The 21139-nt window shown below is 54.8% G+C and overlaps 1 protein-coding gene across 4 annotated transcripts in view; it reads right to left on the bottom strand.

Moving 5' to 3' along the window:
• SUSD4 (sushi domain containing 4) overlaps positions 1-16328 on the bottom strand; it is a 78314-nt gene extending 61986 nt beyond the window's left edge. The window contains exons 1-2 of one of the 4 annotated variants that reach the window (XR_009347417.1): positions 16154-16328; positions 15549-15725 (exon numbers count right to left, since the gene is read on the bottom strand). Coding sequence is in view for 2 of the 4 variants with exons in the window: in XM_059145859.1 (XP_059001842.1) it covers positions 15549-15690 (142 nt within the window). In the remaining 2 variants the exon portion in view is untranslated. The remainder of the gene's footprint in view (positions 1-15548; positions 15726-16153) is intronic. The other 3 variants (XR_009347418.1, XM_059145859.1, XM_059145860.1) reach the window with 3 other exon arrangements.
• Positions 16329-21139: the final 4811 nt, after the last annotated feature.

Below are 21139 nucleotides of genomic sequence, written 5' to 3' on the forward strand. Positions count from 1 at the left end.
AGGGCTGAGCTGGGCTGCGCGCCTCCGCGTGGTTCCGCCCGGTGCATGGGCCAGGGTCAGCGGCACCCCTAGTGTCTGCCCTCTGGACGCCAATCCCAGTCACGACAACCGCTGTGTCTCAGACAGCGTCCAACACCTGAGGACAGATATGCTGTAAAACATGGCTCAAACATGCTGCTCCTTTCAGGGCCCCGCAAGGGCTCGCCGAGGGCTTCCCAAGGAGTTCTTGGGAAGGAAACAGTGTTCAGGGTATTATGCTTCTGGTTCGTCATTTCCTTCCTCTGGGGTTTTGGGCTTAACCGCCCTCAGGCTGGAAAGTCCCTCAAAGGCTCTGGGGCTGAGTGCCCCAGCAGGGAGGCCATGGGGTCACGGGCCAGGATGGGACCCCAGCCCCACCACCCTAGCCCACCTGTCTCCCAGTACTGCAGTTTGAGGGTCTGAAAATGGAGATGAACACAGTACCTGAGTCACAGGGTTAAACGAATTAATATGTGGAAAGCACGTAAACCATGCATAAAGCAGCCAACCACTAAACGCTGGCCTATAGCCACCATGTCACCATCGTCATGCTCACCATCCTGGCAATGCTTCGTGTCTCTTACCTACATGTCTCCAAAACACACTCGCAGTTCAGGCCAGAGTGAGGCCCCCCCAAGCAGCACCAAGCCTCACACTTTGCCCATGGACAGCGCTGCCTTTGTCCCGTGCCCTCCACCTGTGTTTCTACTCTTGGACCCCATGGTGCTGCCTGCACTCAACACAGACTTTCCCCATCACTGTGGCAGGAGACAGAATTACCTCCCGTCAAACTGCGTCCCAACCCCCGTGGGATGGAATCCCAGCTCGAGGTCCCAGGCAGAGCCGGTGATGGTGCCTGGTGCACAGTGAGTCTTTGGTGATTCTGATGGGAATGCTCTTCCCAATACTGTGATAACTCTTCATAGACGGGTATCCCAAGGCAGAGCTGGACACTTGCGCTAATGTATTCTCCTAAAAGTACAGGGTGAGGACAGGTTTCAAACTCTCGGTTCTTATGTGCAAGGTCAGAAGCATGGCAAGACCACGGCTCTGCTGGTGTAGTGTGTGCAGAGTTCATTCATTTTCTCCCAGAAATCAGGAATCGCTTCATCACAGTTCAGCCTTGGTATTGGCTTTGATGACTTATCCATGGTCAGGAGAGTGAAACCCCACGGACTGTGCTCGGGACCGTGACTTTCCCAACATGACGGGTTCCCCACGACACCTGCTCCCTGGTCTCAGCGTGAACAGGTCTGGCTCGGGAACCGTGTTCACTGGGAGCTGTCATTTCTTCACTCAGGCCTCGGGACCCATCACCCCGTGTGTTGGGAAACCCTGGTAGCACCACCAACCACATTCCCCACACCCTCAGAAAGGGACCTGCCACGCCAGCTGTGGGCAGCTGACTGCCAGTGCCCCACAACCCAGCCTCCGGGGGCTGGACCCTCAGGCCCCAGGGGACAGACCTGGCACAGGGACAGATGAGGACACATGGGGCAGACGGATCCTCCACGGGGTCAAGAACAGCTGCATAGTAAAGTCTGCAAGAAAGTACCAGCTTTTCCGAGTACCCCCCAACCATGAATGTGTCCAAGGGAAATTTAAGGGAGGGCAGAGTTGCTCATGAATGCACAACGTCTAAAACCCAAGATGTGAGGGAAAGCACCTGCCCAAGGCAGGCTGAAGAGGATTTGTGGAGAATGAGATGCACAGGAGGTACGGATGGCTCGCAGCCGCGGAGCTCGCATGCTGGCCCAGACACTGCTGTAAGTGCTTTTCCACATGTGACCTCGTCTAAGCCAGAGAACCCCTGGGAGGTGGCCTCCATTACAGCCCCCACCTATCTGCAGGAAGGCAAGTGACATCACAGGGAAGCCCTCAGGGAGAGGAAATCAGGGTCCCCATCCTGGCTCCACCTCCAGCCTGCTAGGAGACCCCCAGTCCACCTGCTCAGCGGTGATTAATCCCCCCTCCAAGGTCCCTGCAGCATGGGTGCGTGTCCAAGGCCCACGCTGGGTAGGCCACGGGTCTGAATGACCAAGACATTTACTATGTTTCTAATAGCCATCATGAAAAACAAAAACAAAAACACGGTTTCTCCTATGCCATGAAGCTATCCGTTTATAACAATAGCAGATAATCACACTTAGAAAGCCCATAATACTTCAATGTGTCGTAACGACGTGCTGAATTACAGAGATAACCAAGACAGAAGCATCATTTTTGCCATTTATTGGAATATTTCTCACTCTACCCCCATTTTCACGGGGGGAGAAATAAAGATGACTATTTCCCACATGTGACTTTCCAGACAACGCAGGCCTTGGGCCCTGCCTGTTGTTCATCTCTGACTCCCACCCTGGCTGGCCCAGAGCCTCGCACATCAGAACGACTCAGAATATTTTTGCTCAGCAAATGATCGCTGCCTCTTCGAGGCTTACTTGTTTTACTATTTAGAGTGAAACGGCTGGACAGCAGTCTTTCTAAATTGCGGCGCGTGCCACAGCCAGGGGAGCGAGGGGTTTAACTGCGGGGCGACTCCAAAGGCACCTGCCCATCCCGGTGAGCCCGGCCTCTCCACCCAAAGGTCCCCAGCACATTCTGGTCCCCAGCCCAGGCATTTAAGTCCAAAACTTCAAAAACAAGGAAACCCTAAGTATGAGAAACAATTTCCCAAGCCCCTGCCACCGTGTCCTCCCTTGCCTGAGCAAGGGCCCTGAGCAGTTGGCCCTGAGCCTGGGATGTTCTGGACTCTTTTCGGGTAACGAATGCATGTGAGGCTCCTCACGCCAGTCTGCACACACCCGTGCGCCGGAGTGGGGTCACCCACGTCTGGAAGCTAGAATGCGGGTGGAGACAGAGGGCTCCCAGGAGGCAGTGAGTAGACGGGGTGATTGTGGGGAGCCGACCTCAGCTGGCCTGGCCACCGCCCACCCCATCGGCCTGGAGGAGGCCCCTGAAGAGCTCAGGCACCGCCACCACACCCGGACCCACAGGTCAGTCAGAAGCCCTGTGTGCATCAACTGGGAATGTTGGAAGGAGGAGGGGGAGGGACAAAGGAAAGGTCCGACTGGGAGAGGAGAAACCGCCCCGGGAGAGATAGATGCAAAGCGACTGAAAATGAAATCAGAGCTAACCTCCTATTACTGTAGGTATTAACCCATCACTTCTCCGCAGGCCCACTCCAGCAGTAATTCAATGTTTACCTGACCTAAGCCAGACGTGGCCCACTTGGTGGCCTGGGGACCCACTTGCAATTGATTTTTTTAGGGGCCAGCAGCTGTAATCAAATACTGGGAGTGTCTAGCAGTTGGCTGATGAGGTTAGAGCAAACATTACGGCCTGTAATTTGGGAAACTGCACATGTGAGCTTCCGGATCATCCCCGGGCCCCACATCAGTGTCTCCAGGTTCTGTCTAGAGCAAACCGCGGGGAACGTTCAGGGAATGACTTAAGAAAACACACGAATTGGAAAACAGCAGATTGTTAACACCCCCCTTCTCTCTCTCGCTCTCTCTCTCTCTCTCTCTCACACACACACACACACACACATGCACATTTGCACACATGCCACTCTTCCTTCAGAGCTCACCTCTGGCATCACCTCCTCCTGGAAGCCTTCTCTGCTCTCCCCTGAGCTCTGAGGCCTCACAGTACCCCTTCATCAAAATTCATACTGGTCTGCCTCAGGTACCTGCCAAGGGGGTACCTGTCCCCCCTTACCCCCAGACTCATATGTTGAAGCCCAAATCCCCCTGAGCGACTGGAGGAGGTGACTGAGCTTAACAGAGGTCATGAGGGTGGAGCCCTGAGCCACTATGGCTGGTGTCCTCGTGAGAAGGGACTCCGGGGAGCTCCCTCTCCCCACTCCCTCTACCCACCACACACGGCAGGAATGGCCACGTGGGGCCCCAGCAAGAAGGCAGCCATCTGCATGGACCTCGCTGGCCCCTGACCTCTGATGTCCAGCCTCCAGAACTGCAAGAACATGAAGTGCTGTCGTTTAAGCCACAGGTCTGTGGACTGCCCACACCTGATGCCAGGTCCTCACCCCCATGTCTCGTCTGAGCTCCTAAAGCAGGACTTACATACAGTAAGCACTTACTAAGTTCCTTTGGTTAGGAGTAACCATGCAACGGGAGGCAGGCAGAGGCTGGCAAGACCACCTCAGTTCCTCGCCCACAGCAGCTCAAAGCCCTGCTTGAATCTGGCGGGCTACAGTGAGGAAAATCTCGGGCCCTTCAGGGCTGCATTGGCCGAGGGCAGGACAGGGTTGAAGACCAAACCAGTGTCCTTCTTGCCAGTGACACAGGCATCCAAAGCCAAAGAGAAGGAAGAGTCAGAAGTAAAAAATTCTCGATTCAACAGTATCTCTTAATCCCATGGTCTCAGATCTTGGCTGCCAAACCACTAAGGAGCCTACTGACCCGCCGACCAGCCATGAGGCCAGAACACACTCCGTCCCTCTGTGCTTCCAGAGCTCAGGAGAGCCAGCCCGGAGCCCACCCTGGAAAAGGAACCTAACATTCCCTGCAGAGGCCCGATGCCAGGGCTGCCCTTGGTCCCAGTGCACAACACTGCTCAGGAGAAACCGTTACAAAGTTTCTAGATCACACAGAGTGCAGTCAGGTAAAGAGTCAGTGGAATCCTGGCATTGTAAGTGAAGATGCGAGGCGCAGCAACCACAGACTGGCACTGGACATGGACAAAGCCCTTGGTGACTCCTGGATCCAAACACAACCCCCTGCCCCCCGTGTCCCACTGGCCCAGTACCTCCAGCAGCTGAGGTGGTGCCTGGGATAAAGGGAGACAGAGGGGGCATGTGGAGGAACCCCTCCCCTGCTGCAGACTCTGAGCACTATGGTAAATCACTGCCCCCACATGTGTGCAAATTCCCCTCCCCGAGGCTTGTGCGAGCATGAAAATGGCCCTGAGCCCAGGGACGACTGCAGGTGCGTCCCTCCTGTGGGCTCGAGGACCTTCTCCATCCGCAGACAGGACTCCTCCCCCAGTCCACCCATGGCAGGGCCCAAGCAGGAGCACCCCCCACCCCGCCTGAGCTCTCCCAGGGTCAGGCCCCACACGCGAAGGGTGCTTCCATGCCGTGCCCTGACACACCCCAGGCCCCGAGGAGAGAGCTCAGCTTCTGGGCCGACAGTCATCCCGCTGTGTCTTGTGTTTATAAAGCTTCTGTCCCCTGACCTACCTCCTCCATGTGCCCCCTCTGCCCCCAAGAAGTGCAGAGGAACAGCCCACCACCCCAATTGCCCATGAAGAAACCAAAGCCTGGAGAGGTCAAGTGACTTGCTGATTCAGAGGTGACAGCACTGGTCACGGGGTGTGGGTGACAGAGGGGTCGCTCAATGAAGACTTACTGAAAGCCCATGAGGACTGAGTCTTTGAAGGACTGAAAGCCGGGGCTGCCAAAGGGTGGAGCGCACAGCACCCAGCACCTGGGAGCTGAGAGGAGGCCCCGCCCCCACCACTGCACTCACACATATGCGCCCCTGCACCCAGCACCCAGCGCCCCGGCAACCACGCTGACGCACACACACATGCCTGTACGGAGCACACCGCGCCCACCCCCGGCCCCACCACCACACTCATGCACATGCCCCCCTGCACTAAGCACATACATAGTGCCCCCGCCCCGACCACCATGCTCACGCACCCCTACACTGAGCAAACAGCACCACCGCCCCCACCACTGCACTCCCGTACACACACACCCCTGCACCAAGCACAAAGCGCCCCCGCCCCGACCACCACGCTCATGTGCATCCCTGCACCATGTCCCCAGGAGGGAGGGCCTGCCGACCTCCAGCTCTGCCCTCCCAACCAAGGCTCTGCTGCAGTGGAGACCCCGCACCTGTGCACAGGTGGGCTGCCTGTCCTGCCCATCCTGCCCTCCCTTCCGGCCCATTGGCACACATACCCAGAATCCAAGGTGCTCAAACATCACCCAGAAAATGACATAAGAATCAATCTCTGGGCCCCAAGACGTTAGGAGTCACCAATAGCCGGGGTGAGCTCCGTGGTGGTGGTTGTACCATTACCGCCTACACAGGCTATGAGCAAATGCCACTGCCTCTTCCTCTTCCCTCCTCCCCCACCTCCTCCCCCACTCCTCCCCCACTCCTCCTCCACCTCTTCCTCTTCCTCTGTGCTGGAGAGTGTGGGAGCTGCCCGGGCTCCACCCTCCAATCCTCTTCTCCGCTCAGCCAGCTGCCCTGGCAGCCCCTCCACGCAGTTCGGGTCTCTGTCCCCCGCACATGCTGGGCAGATGGCTACTGAAAGGTTGTTCTACAGGCAGCGGCAGCCTCCTCCTGATCAACAGGGCCTCACCTGCGTCACTGCACATGACCCAGCCTGACCACCAGCAGCTCGTCTCTCTCCATCTCCACCCATGGCCAGCCTTCCTTGATATGCACCTATTGGGGCGCATAGGTTAAAGCCTCTGCCTTCAGCTCAGGTCATGATCCCAGGGTCCTGGGATCGAGCCCTGCATCAGGCTCCCTGCTCAGCAGGGAGCCTGCTTCCCCCTCTCCCTGCCTGCCTCTCTGCCTACTTGTGATCTCTGTCAAATAAATTTTTTTTAAAAAAGTCTTGACACGCACCTGTTCCCCTCTGCTCAGAGCCCTCCCAGAATCGTTCCTGGGCCCATGGAAAGCTTCCTGACTGGCCGCACTAGAGTACATCCGGAGGGCAGGGCTCTGTCCTTTCCCCATTGTGTCCTCCCCCCGAGTCACCCCTACCCCGGAACACAATAAAGACAATGAGTGCAGATCTCTCCACCTCCCCTCCATCCCTCACCTCGATAAAAATATCCCTTCCTAAAGCAAAGATCCAATCACATCCCACCCCAAATACAGGCATTGTGGGCTCGCAGTGCCTCTGCAGGAGTGCCGCCTGCAGGTCCCACCTGTCTGTCCCGCTTCCTTCCTGTGTCTCTTCCCCATCTACCTGCCCTGGGCAGGTTTCATTGCAGTACATTTTCAGCACAGACGACTCCTCTTCCAGGGCTCAGGGCTCAACACCTTCCCTCCCTGGAAAACATCCTTACTGCTCAACACTCAGCTGGAGGGTTTCTGTGGGAGCCTTCTCCGCTCCTCCCCCGGCCCCCAGGGTCTCTGCCATGAAGCTTCACTGCGAACCCACCCTCCACGGTGGGAGGCTCTGTAAGCCCGCGCAGCCAGCAGAGCAAGCTTCTGTGACTGTCTGTGGGCCATGGCTTGGATCCCGCCAACACTGACACTTCTGTGAACACAGTGGATCCCCAGAGCATCCCTGGGAGGCAGAAGCACCACTGTTCCTGTTTCACAGGTCGTAATAGGGGGCCCTCCCCTAGCCAGCTGGTGGCCATGGCAGGAACACGGGCTTCCTGTGATTTCTCCAGCTCTCAGCCTCAAGACATTAACACGTACCCTCGTGACAAGCAAACGAGCCCCTCTCCTCCACAGAGCAGTGGTGTCATGCAAGGGCGACAGGAACAATCCAAGTCCCCCATCACCATACAAAGGGGAAAGTCTGGGCAAGGCTTTGATGTCCACACAGCAATTCAGAAGCTCTAAGCAAACCGCCAGGGTGACCTAAACACAGAGCCATCGCGCACGTGCTGTCATAGCAGCACTGAATGTACACATGCGTCTCCTGAACGAAAATGCTAAAATGCATCGTGACCTCAGGTCTGACACTGGGACTCTGCATCAGGTGACAGCTGGGGGCTCATCGAAGGACTGGGAGCCCCTCTCAGGGTTAACCCCCTGTCAATCACATTCCTGCAAGACAAGTTTGTTTCTCACCAGGACAGGACCAGCGTCTTCTAAGTTGGAGGGATCAGGGAAGTCCGCGGGATACTCCACACATGAGGCTCTAAATTGGGAAACCAGCCAGATCTGTCCCAATGTCGGACATGCACAGATGTGAAAGGACCCACCGTGAGAATGGATTTTCTTTCTTTCTGAAGAGAACTTCCCCGTTCCTGACTCACTGGTGTCATCACACACATCTCTCAGAAATGCAGTCAGACCAAAGAAAAGAAGATCTGTGTTTTGTTACTCTGAGGAATAGGAATATGGTACCTGAGTGACCCTCCCCATTCAGCTCTGCTCCCACGCTGGTCATTCCAGGAGATAAAAGTCACCAATTTCAAACAGAAACATCAGACAACCACGTCAAACCTTCAAACCTTCATTTCCAAAGATCTTACTCATCCTCCCTCTTGCGAAGCTCAATTTATTGGGATAATGATGAATGATCATTGATCAAGTTTACAGGCTACGTAGCTTCCCTCCCTTCTGAGAACAAAAGTCCGTTCCCAGAGCCCAGGAGTGCGCGTGGCCGGTGCACACGTGGTCTCCCTGGGGCCCGCGGGGCCCTCCCTCCAGAGTGCAGTCACAGAGGCTCCACAGCTAATGTGCTCCCAAGTGCGCTGTCATTTCCAAATAACGTCAGGAATTATTTTGTTTTATCTCTCTGATGTTCCCAGTTTACCTTGCTGCAGATTAATAAAGCAATTACAATACTCTCAATTAAGAAGCCATTTTAAAACACACTCTTAATTCCACTTTGTGAGCAACTTGATTATTTGCTTGCTTTCCTTCTTAAATGGCTAATTCCTTCTGTCTTACAGAAGGAAGCAATCTTTTCCACAATGCAGAAGAAATGTTGGGACCAAATCCTTCCCTAAAACTGAGTGTCTTGGGCTCGGACCATCAAATGAGTCTTCCTGCACAGCAAACAGCAGTCTCCATTTTCATCAGCTACCAAACCCTGTTGTCACCTCAGAGTTAACCCTCCGCGGGGACGTCTCCTCACTTATGTGACCCTAGGGCACAGTTACCCTTCTACGCTTCCATTTATACTAACTCCATTATCATCTGCATCACACAATGGGGTACACAGGTGGCCCAGCTGGGCCCACAGGACTCAGAGGAAAGTCTTGACCCACAGGCCTGGCTCCTATCCTGCATTGTCTATTCTGTACACCTTAGAAGATCCACATTGCTGAAGATGTTTCCTCAAATTGAAGAAAAAAAAAAAAAAAGAGGAGGGGGGAATCAAAATCTCATTTTAACCCGGTTGTCAAGAAAATCAGAGGCGGGGTAAGGTTCGTGTGAAAACACGCGCACACAACACAGTAATCACCCATTACCAGAAGCTCTTACTGGTGCTTGGCCTTGTCACAGGGAGAAGGGCCTCACCGAGGAGGACCAGGAGCGACAATAAGCAGAAGGTGGGATGAGGAACAGCCGCCTGCAGAGTCCCAGACTCCCTGGGCCCACCCTGTGCCCCTCGGCAAGGCTGAGCCAGACCAGTGCTGTGCCCCTTGCCCGCCTCCTCGATCTTTGGCTGCAGAGCTGCCCGGGGCGGGGGGAAGGGGGCGGGGTTGGGTGTTCATGGCTTCTGGCTGCTTCCCTTCCTCCCTTCAGAGCTCCAGGCTCAGGCACTCCAGCCTTCACTTTGTCTTGATTGTGGGGTCCCGTGTGGTAGATCTGCTTGGATGTTTTGCCCTCTCCAGTTACAAGAACTCCTTTAATATCAGGGCGGGAAGGACCAAAGTCCCGAAATGTTCGGTAACTCTGGCTTACAAAGGGATGCTCACCTTGAAATACAATTTTTTTAAAAAAATGCGTCGAGCGATAGGGATTTCCACGCCTACAGGAAAAGCTTGCAGTAAAACCAATAATTTGGGTCACTGTGCCTCACTCACCAGCTGGGCAACACCGAGTGACTGTTGATCTTCCATGCCTCAGTTTCCTTGTCTGTAAAATAAAGGTCAGCGGCTGCCAGCCTCAGTCAGGGGCCATGGGGATCCAGTAGGCTACGACACGCGATCACTGAACACAGCCCGTGTTCAGGAGGTCCAAGGAGGAGTCTGAGATCGAAACGACCCTCAGGGTCCCAGCGTGTCGCACACTGACTGATGATTCACTCACCTACCCAACCCTCAGGTAGTGGCCAGCCCCAAACTCTGCCCCGTCTGTTTCCAGTCGTCCCTGCGTGGCAACAGGTGAATAGCTCATCCTTGTGAGAATGCAACAGGAAATTGATGAAACGGCATACCTGAGACAGGAGTTTATGTATTTGGTGTATCTGCCCTAAATGCTGTGGTCGGTTTTGGTGAAATGCGAATGGAAACAAATTAGAAAGGCGCTTTTTCTTCCTCTTCTTTCCCTGAAGGCAGAGACAAGGATCCCAATGGTCCATTTAGATGTACCGTTGCTACGTGTAGTTATTCCAGTTGTCAAACTCCAAATGGACTTGCAAGATAAGACAAGGACAGAGAAAAGTAGCCTGAGAAAAATCGCCTTTCTCATCACTAACAATAAATAAAACTAAGTTTTATAGTGAATTTAAAATATATGTGGGGAAAAAATCATTTGACACAAGCATTTTGCATCTGAGCTTTTGAGAAGAAACCAGTCCTCACTTGCCAGGTTCCCCGGGGAGCAGAACTGCGGCCCCTCGCTGTGCATCCCCAGGGCATACAGCAGGCACTCACGAAAGACCAGGGCATAGAGGTGAGACAGAGAACCAGCTTTACGGCAAGGTCAAAACCCATCACATTCCTGCAATCACAGACTCAAACAGAGTCAGCAACGTGGCAAGGACTGAGCCAGGGAGAAGGTGCGCACCTGCCCAAAGCCACGTGGCTATAGCGGCAGAGGCTGGACTTGACGGCGACTCTGTGAAGACCACGGCCCCTCGTGCCGCAGCAGATCTTCCCGGCCAAAGGGCAAGTCTCCCGGCCTTTTGGAAGCTTTTGAAATTTGCCTCCAACGCCAGGGGCAGAGACCGTGGGTGCTTTTCTTTGCATATCCAATCAATATTTACAGGAGAGAGATCTTCACCTGTGCTCTTCACTACCCCACAGGAATTAGAGAATCGCGGACTCCCTCTCCACCTCACCACTCAGGCCTCTGAGCGGAGAGATTTGCCGCCTGCTGCAGGAAATCCTTCTCATGTCTCCAAAAGCTCTCAGATTCCACCTTGTGGATAAATCGAAAGAGTCTCCATGCTGTTCCCATGTATTAAGGTGGCCTTTGGCTGAAGACACATACTTTGTAGCTTGAGAAGTTGGGACTCAGGCTTACAGATCCAGCACACTTTGAAACCATGACTTTTAGACACCACGTTGCATGAAAAGCTCCCACTCTGCCAGGTGAGAAAACCTTCTCAATGAGACTCCAAGGAGAGAGTGGCATCTCGGAATCAGTAGCCGAGAAAACGTGCGTCCCCCACTGCAAGCACGCAGCCCAATGCCACAGCCACAGCAAGAACTCAAGAAGCCCCATTCCCCGCACTGGGGCCATAACTCTGACACATGGAGAGGGCAGCTGGGGGTGGGGGGAGAGCCCCAGGTCAGGGATTTGCAAGCAGAAACAGGAAACTAAGCACAGCTCAACAGTATCACACACCTGCCCTAAACCCCTCAGCAAGTGCTCACAGCCTGCAGCGAGATGTTCAGAATCCTCACCGGTCTCCGAAGATCCTTACAACAGGGTTCCAACCCACTTGCCCTCCTTACCATCCTGGCTTCCCACAGGTGTGCTATTCTAGATCAGTCCTGCTCTCCTGGCTCCCCACAGGTGTGCCTTTCTAGATCACCCCTGTTCTCCTGGCTCCCCACAGATCTGCTGTTCTGGGTCAGCCCAAACTTCCTGACTCCCCGCAGGTCTGCTGTTCTAGATCAACCTGACCCTCCTGGCTCCCCACAGGTATACTGTTCTAGATCAGCCCTGCTCTCCTGGCTCCCTGCAGGTCTGCCATTCTAAATCAGCCTCACCCTCCTGAATCCCCATGGGTGTGTTGTTCTAGATCAGCCCTGCTCTCCTGGCTCCCTGCAGGTCTGCTGTTCTAGATCAGCCCTGCTCTCCTGGCTTCCCGTGGATCTGCTGTTCTAGGTCAATCTTACTCTCCCTGAACAGGCAAGCAAGTGACTGCCCCCCACACTTTTGCACAAGGTGTCTCTCCCTTTGCAGCACTCCAACATCTCTCCCCCAGACCTCAGCCCAAGGCCCACCTCTGCTCTAGAACCTTTCTTGATTTCACCTCCAACCTTTTAGGCCACCTCCAAGTAGAAGTGGCCTTGATAGTCATGAATCTGGCACTTTAGTGATCACTGGGAGTCATTATTTTCTAAACAATGTGGCAATAATGTGGGGCTCCTTTCTGCTGTCAGCCAGCATCAGCTGAGCCTGTCCTGGGTGTCATGTGCTGTGTTGAGTGCCTGAGACACAGACATGACTAAAGTCCGGGTTCCTGCCTTCAGTGGGCATCCAGTCCAGTGGATGAGACTGCTTGATGAGAGAGGGTTACACTTGGCACAGTGAGAGCCCAGGTGAGGGGGCAGCCCAGTGACCACGGAAATATGAACGAGACTATGGCACTTAAAGTTGTTTTGAACAAGTGAAACTTGTTCATTGGACAAAAGAATATAGAGTAGGAGATGGTTGCTCTAGGTAAAAGAACATTGTACACATCTGTGCTTGGCACAGGGTATGGATAGGAACTTGGGATTTTTTGAATGAATAAAACAAGGGCCTGGAAGATTCTGGCATATCCACTTTCACTTACTACGTGCTACATGGTTTCCAGCCACACACCAAACCCAGAAGCAAGGCAGCACCATGCCTGGTTTACAGATGAGGATGCTGGGCTTCCAAGGTCTAGGCCCCAAAGCTATGGAGTCGCAGGGCTCTGCCTGCATTCCTGACAGCACAGGGATGGACTAATGAACCTGCCTTCAGGAACAGACTTACAGAGCAAACTCTGAGCCCTCTTACCTGCAGGTAAACACCCAGCAGGTCTCTGCAGGGACAGAAGCAGCTGAAACCACACTCCGCGCAGACTCTGGGGACAGCAGGTCCTGTGTCTCCCTGCAAACTAGCTGTTAGTCCTCTAAGCATATTTGGTCTTCGTGGCCCCAATTGCAGGTCCTTTTCCCTAACTTACAAAAGACAACCAGGAAAGAGCCACCCAAAAGTCACCTCTAGCCAACACAGGCTCATGGATTCTCTCCTAGGACTCAGAGAACTGAAGTGAGTCTCCCTCTCCAGAACAAAGCGGCTTTTTTGTGACAGAGTTCTTTCCCCCCTTCCTCTGATTATCTCCTCAATTTCTCTCTGTCTAGTTTGGGCTTTTTCTGTATTATGTGCACTGGACACATATTTCTTCCTCCCAGCTCAGACTATCATACCTTACTATTGTGCTGTGTTTTTTTTTCCCAGTGAAAGTCATCAAAAATGAAAGTCCACATTTTAGAACACTATCTATTAAACATGCACCTTTTTGATTAACAAACAAACAAACAAAGGAAAGCACTCTGGGAGGGCTGGTTTCCTGCTCTGGACACCACGGGAAGATTAGGAGTAGTCTGCTCCCCGCTAGGCCCTTGCATTTGGTAACTGGGAGTGATTCCGGGGTAAGAAACAACACGTTCAAAGACGCCTCAGTCTAAAGCACCGCTCCTCAGCGGGATCTTTGAACTATTAGCCACGCATCACCTGAGAGCTTGCTGGAAATGTGGAATCTCCCCCACCCCAGAACAACTGAACGAGAGCCTGCCTTTCAGTAGGATTCCAGGTGACGGAACACACATCAAAGCCTTGGAGGCACAGGTCTAGAATTAAGGGATTTGTTTTCATTACCATCCTGGAGCCTCTAACTGAGTTTCTGCCCTGGAAAAGAAGGCTCTGAATGCTGTACTCCACAGAACACCCCCCACCCTGTCCACCTGAGCTGTTTATCCATAGAGGAATTGTGAAACGATAAATACTCCCCCAGAAATCATTCTCGCAGCCTCAAGGAGTGCCACGTGGAACAGGGGTGGTGGCTATCCTTTCTGCAGCGTGTGAGTGCTGAGAAGGAACAGCTAACCCTTCCTCCCTGCTTCTTCAAGGCCTGGAGGATGGTGCTTGAGGTCTTCTCCCTCCCAAGAGGGGATAAAGGACTAATGTGAGCCCAGGGGGCTGGGCCGTGCCCTGAGCTCTGAGATCCTTCAGGAGAATCTCTGCGGACACGAACAGCAGAACCAGGAGCACAGCCCAGTCGGAGAAGCTCACACATCCAGTAACAGTGGGCAAGAGAACCCCAACGATCCGTCACCTATGCGGAAGAAATGGATGGAGGAGATGGAAGGATGGCATGGACCTGGTTGGAGGGGTCGAAGCTAGAACCAGGAGGAAGCGATGAAGGAAGGAGGAGGCCCAGCCCCATTTGTGCCCTCCTGCCCATGCTCCCACACACCCCAGAAGCAGAGCTGACTCTGGAGCAGCACAGAGGGGCCAACCAGAGCCCCTCAGACGGCACAGTGGCTGGCCTGACCTCCCATTTGACCATGTCCTCTGTGAAAAGGACACCTACCTCAGACACATTTCTATAGTACTAAGAGCACCCAAAAGTCACCCCCTGTTAGAAAACCAAAGAAAGCCAAAATGGGTCCCTAGGATGAAGCAAGTATCCGCTCACTAATCCTGAGACGTGCACGCCCCAAAAGCTCCCCCATGCTCCAGACGTCCAGATCTTTCCGCACAATGCCTGAGACCTGGATTCCTCTGCTGTCCCTCCCCACCCCCCTTTACTAGTTTTCCACTCATGTCTCTCCTTGTTCACCTTCACTCTCTGAAACAGCAATATTTTAAATGGGAAATGGTTTATTCATAGCAATCAATACCTGCTTTTCCACCAATTATCACTTATTTATATATGAACAGTAGTTCAGCTGGGAAACATAGGAGTCTGCCCTTTCACATGGGCACATGAGCAAGCTCTCTCAGAAATCTGGAAGGGACAGCAATCAGCTCCCAAATGCAACCAGGACTCCCTCCCTCCCTCTCCTCCACCAAGGCAGACAGAGCTCCCTCCCCCAGATCCCAAAACACAGAGGGTCAGCCACGGATGGGGACCAAGGCTCTCCATTTTCTTTCAGCCAGCTCCCTCTTCCCACGGATGCACTCGACTGCATTCCCCTGTAAATCAGACATGGAGATACAAAGCCATCCCCCAGAAGCACCCCTGACGGGACCCTCTGTGCCCCACCCCGGCCCCATACACCCACACAGCAGTGCAGGAACTCAGCACCTCCAGAGCTAAGAGAAAGTGAACTTCCCGACAGACCCGTCCATCTGCCAGACTAGCCTGTTCCTCAGACCTTTCACACTCACAAGGAGGATGGGGGGGGGGGGTGGTGGCAACTTGCCTCGGCTTCTATCTGACAGCTGACACCTGGTCCCTGTCCGCTGAGGGTTCTGACACCAGGCACAGGCCCACAAACGCGCGCTCAGCACAGAAGTGCCCTCTCCCCTTCTCTGGCTCGCCCGCGGCCCAAGTGAGGGTAATGGGCCCGCTCATTTTGCCCCATTCGGAGGAGCCTGGCTGCGGGCCGCTGGGCAGCTCCAGGCACCATGCGGCTGTGCATGCGCCCTAGGCATGCCGCGCGCAGGCATCGGAGAAACTCCGGGGGTCCCGGCGGAGGGTGGTCTCCTGCTGGCGCCCACCCCCACGCCGCGGACCCTGCGGTCACTCACCGCCCGTAAGCTGTGCGGGGCCGAAGCACAGAGCAAGCTGGATCCACAGGACCGCGGCCAGCAGCCTGCGAGGGGGCGGCGGCTGCTGCTGCTGCTGCTCCAGAAATCCGTCTCCCGGGCTCGGGTTCATTCCATGATGCATCTTTCGTCCACGCACCGCATCCGGCTCACAGGCGCCTGCAATCAGGAGCGGACGCGGCGGTGCCTGGGCCGCGGGGCCGCGGGGCCGCGGGGCCTCCCCTCCTCCGTCCCCCTCCCTGCGGGAACCCCCCTCCCGGCCCCCACTGGCATCACCTCCCACCCCCCTACCCGGCGCGCGCAACCTGCGGCAGCGCCGCCGGGCGCCGCGCGGGTGGACGGCGGGGGAGGGGCGGCCGGGCCGGGATTGCGCGGGGACCGCGGCCGCTAAGTCCGCAGCATCCCCGCGTCTCCTGCTGGACACGCACTTTTGCCCGGGCCTATGCATTGTCACTCTCGGGCACCTCGCGGAGCGGCAGCGGGTCCCCGCGCGACCTACCCCACCCCCCGGCTCTCGGTCCTGCCCCGAGGTCGCGGGGGGTCCCGGCGCGTCGGCCCCTCCCTGGCCCGCGGGCTCCCGCGCTTACCTGCGGGGCTCCTCTGGCAGCTTCCTTCCCGCCTCCGCCGCCTCCCCGCGCCGCTCCGACCCGCATCTGTGCGCGACCTCTGCCGCCGCCGCCGCGCGAACCAGACGGAAGCCTCGGCGGCGCCCGCCCCCCGCCCGCGCCCCCCCTCCGGCTCCCGGGGCGCTTCGGCGCGGGGGGTGGGGACGCCGGCCCGGCCGCGCGCCCGCCACCTGAGCTCGAGGACGCGGCTGCGCGGACGGCGGCGGGGGCGCGCGGCAGGCGGGGGCGCGTACGGGCACGCGGCCTGCCGCCGAAGCCTGGGCGCGAGGGGCGGGGCCGCCGCGGCACCGCGACCAATCAGAATCCCGCGCGCCTGCACCTGCCTGCCCCGCGGCCCGGCGGCCTCCAACCCACGCGGCGGGCCCGCGACACAGTCAGCCCTCGGTCCCCGCGAAGGTTCCGCGCGTCCCTTTGGGGCCCGAGTGGCGACCGAAGCGGCTGAGACTCTCCCCATCCCAGGGCATCCCAGCGTTTGCCCTTCAGGATCCGCGGGTACTCCGATCTGAGGCCTGTGCCTTGGAACTGCCCTGGCCTCTCCCAGCGTCTGCGCCGCTTCCGCGGGTGTCCCGCGGGGGGCCTGTGCGGGGTGGGGGTGCGATCCTTGCAGCTGGAGAAGCCTGGGTACCCGGGAAAGGGAGGCCTCTGGAGGGGTGGGGCCTCAACCCGAGAGGTTCGGGTGTTGGCTCCCAGTCCTCAGGGGGTAGCCTGAGCCTCCACGTGGTTCTTGGAGCACAACCCGGCACCCGCATAGGGGTGGCCCACTCCCCCGACCCCTTTCTCCTCCGCCCACCGCCCCGCCCGAGGCTGGTCTCCCTCTAGTTGAAGGGTGAACTAAGGAGGTGGTGCAGGCAGGCGGCAATTCACTTCCGCGGCTCCCCGTTTTGCCGCTGCAGTTTGCGCCCTGAAAACCATTTTCCTGATACCAACAGCAAATCATCCCAATTCTATCGGGTTTGTATTTATTTATTTGTTTAGGCTTTATCAAATTGAGATGGCCGCTTTGCACACCGTAGGTTTGACACTTTGGCACAAGTTAATTCCTGCTAATACGGTCTCACTTTGGGGGCTCTGGAATCTGAGTTGGGCACTATTCCACATTTCGGAGGTCCTATAACTGACCTCTGCCGTTTGAATATTTACTCCATTTTTTTCCCCTCAGTAGCCATCAAATCAGCAAAGCTGAGAAATATTTGACCATGCACGTTTTTACCGTAGTAAGAGGTCTACATGTATGTATATACTACTGAACTCTGTTCTTCAACCAATGCGCAACCCATTTGTACAGACACCATCAGGATCAAAAGGAACACACACGTTTTTCTGTCCAAACACGGGATCTATGCTGGAGTCCCCTGACATTTCTAATAAGCGGTCATTCTGCCTCATGGAAGACTTCCTGAGGGAGCCTGGTACATTCGCCAACACCTCTCTTAGAAAAGCCTCTCCAGCAAATATAGTTTCTGACCCACACATGATGCAACTGAGAAGTTATTCTGAATAATTTGCTTCTGTTCATGCAACATAAGAAAAACAAACATTAGGGTGGCCACCGCAACACCCCAGCTGTGAGTTTTCTATAGGACCTTTTGTGTTGGTCTGCTAAAACAGCCCTAACCACGTAGCCCTTGCGGGGTCATGACCAAGACAGGTCTATCTTCTCAGTTTTGGAGGCCAGCCACTCAAGATCAAGGTGTCAGCACGTTTGGTTTCTCCTGAGGCCTGTCTCCCCAGCATGAGGGGAGTGGCTTTGTGCCCATGTCACTGACTGACCACAGTGCAGTGGCCCGACTTCAACTCTGTGGTCCCTGTGCTATTTTCCCTCACTTTTCCCTTCCATCCCCCAGCCTCTCCCTGCCCACTATGAGACATTTTTCAAAATGTAGTGAATCTCTTTTGGGGGGAAAAATTATGATTTCACTTTCAGTGGCCAACAGTATTTCCTTCAGGATGTGTTAGTTGAGCACCAGCTGTGAACAGGATGAGAAAGTGATCACAGAACACAAAACTTCTGTGCCCTTTGAGAACTTACGTTCCGGTGAAGGAAGACACACTAAGCCAACAAAGGAAAGCACTGGGTCTGTCTGGAGCTGTTAAGTGCTGGGCAGAATAATAAATATGTAATATGATAGATATATAATAAATATAAATCATAAATTGGGGAATGGGTGGAGGAGGGATGGAGGTGAAGTCCAGGCTAAGTCAGTGTAATGAAGCGATCCAGTACACAGTCACTTGGACTGGTTACTCTTCTCTCTCGGCAACTCTGCTCCACAGTCACTCAGGTGCCCCGATACCTTCTGCATCGTTGCTCTGCCCTCCCCCTAAGATAACGTGCATATAGCTGTAGCCGGATCCCTGGCATGTCCAGGTTCCAGCCTGAGGAAAGTGGTCAAGAAGGGAAGCCTAAGGCCAACATTTCCTTCCAGGGGAGTGAGTTACACCAGTCACTCACGGGAACCTGCTCACGAGGCTGTACCTGCTTGCAAGGGAAGTGGAGAAGGTCGTCTTCATCAGGCAACCAGGTGACCAGAAAGAAGAGAGGGGCCTGGTGTGGTCAGGGGGAGCTTCCAGTCCAGCCCATGTTCTTTGTGAGGAAAGAGGTGGGATTTTTTTTAAATAAACAGGGGAGCTGGGGGTACTTTCAAGGGAAGACCTGGAAGAAGTAAAGGAGGGAGCCATACAGTTTTCTGACAGGAAAGAGACACATGCAGGAAACGAGGGACATGGGGGGGGGGTGGCAGGGAGACCAGAGACGAAGGTCAGAGAAGTCACCTGACCAAGGAGACCTCTAAGGCTTTGGCTGTGGTCCATCTTTCACTCAGAGTGGCAAGAGAAGCCACGGGAGATCTGCGAGCAGGAGTCTTGAACAAGAAGGGGCCATAAGACCTAATGTCCAGCATCAGGCTTACCGACGCACCCCACCACTCCACGCCCTGTGGTCCCTTCTGCCTTCCCTCCTGCATCATCTCAGAGCCACAAGGCTCAACCCTCACCACAAGACACCACCTCCAAGAGATGGACCACCAGTTTTCCAACACCCACCTTCCAACCCTTCATGACTGCACGTGGCACAGACTGTGACAGGGGCTTGCCTGCCCATGCCTCTGACTAGATCATGAGTTCTCAGTGCAAGAACTGTGCTCACCTTCTCACAAAACTAACTGAGGGTTGCTGGGGGGGGAGGGTTTGGGAGAAGGGGGTTGGGATTATGGACATTGGGGAGGGTATGTGCTTCGGTGAGTGCTGTAAAGTGTGTAAACCTGGCGATTCACAGACCTGTACCCCTGGGGATAAAAATATATTGTATGTTTATAAAAATTATAAAAAATTAAAAATTAAAAAAATTAAATAAAGAGACTGTCTTTTTCCATTGGAAAAAAAAAAAAAAAAAGAACTGTGCTCACCTGTTTGGTTCACCTGTGGCTGAGTACATAGCTGGGACCCCAGTAGAGAAATCAGAACTTGTCTTCCCGAATTATTTAATTACTATTAGAAGGAAAAAGGACTGTGCCCACCAAGCTCTCCCTGACATTGAAAACCAGAGCCTGGAGCCCATTGACCTGCCTTCTCTCTGAGTTTCCTGAATCCTGCACCTCCAGGGAAACGTACATCCAACCACAACCCATGAAAAAGCTCAGAACATGCCAGAACATTAACCTAGCTCTGCATGGAAGCCATGCTTGAATGGAGATCTAGAATTTTCAAAGAACCTGATGCACCCTCTGAGAGGAGCTACAGCCTGGGGTGGGGAACAGGAAGAGTGCACTCACTTGGCTGCCATGCCAAGTGTCCTGTTGGGTACTGATGCATTCCACCAGTGCGCTAGGAATGGAGGCTACAGGTGGGAAGAAGATACAGTCTTTGTCTTCAAAAGTCTATAGTCCATGGAGATGCTGACAAATAAATATGCAGTTAGTGTCATGGGACAGATGTAAGACTGGAGGGCACATAGGACCTGTGTGAATAACTTGGAGGGGAGTCAGGAAGGGACTGTTCCCCACTGGCCCGCAGGTACATGGAAAGCACCCAGCATCATGAATCTATCACAGTACGCCAACGATGACAACAGAGATGGCTTCACCCATATCATCACACAGGCTTCAAATATAAGTGTGACGACACTGGGTGTTTGGGGACAACACAGCAAAAAGGGAATTCCCATGTTCTGCTGTAGCAGCGTACGTTGCTGTGTATTAACCACGTCTTTGTTTTCCGTGTTCCGGCATGTTGACACGGGGCCTTGCTGACCATGGAGAGACAGCCCCTCCCCAAGATTAGTAAACCAGAGCCCACACACCCCACCACCTCCTCTACATGCTCTCACACTCTGGCCACTCCTGGCCTCCCCGCCTCCCAGCCACCTGGGGCTGCCCTGTGTGTCTCTTGAGACTTCCATGACTCCTGTTTCTAGAAAACCATGAGTGGGACAAGCTTCTTCTGCCTGATAGTCATTTCCTCCATCTGTGCATCCAACCACAGTGCACAGCCACAAAGCCTGGGCTCCCTGAAAGCATGCATGACCCTTGGAGGGCGGCAGGCCAAGCCTCAGCTCCCAGAAGGAGCTCTGGTAGCTAAACAATGAGGCTCACACCTAGGAAGAAGCTGGGATGGGTCTCATTCTTATTAACTGGTCACATTCATGGCATGTATTCTATGATGGTAGGAAATTTGGAGCAGCCTGGTGCAGGGGAAGGCACTCGGGGGAGCCCTGCAGCCCCCATCTAAGCATGTCTCCCTAATGGACGAGCTGAGACACGACGGGGCCAAGGCCACAGGAGTGGTTTACTCTCTTCCTGCCAGCCTGGGGCAGTGATGCGCAGCAAGGAGGTAAGGTCCACCTCCTTGGAGGTAAGGAGGTAAGGTCCACCTCGGAGGTAAGGTCCACCTCCTCCATGGCGGTCATTCAGGGACATAGGCACAAAGAAACTTAGCTGTCTGAAGTTCGTG

This window comes from Mustela lutreola, chromosome 14 (genome assembly GCF_030435805.1).
Source record: "Mustela lutreola isolate mMusLut2 chromosome 14, mMusLut2.pri, whole genome shotgun sequence".
NCBI lineage: Eukaryota > Metazoa > Chordata > Mammalia > Carnivora > Mustelidae > Mustela > Mustela lutreola.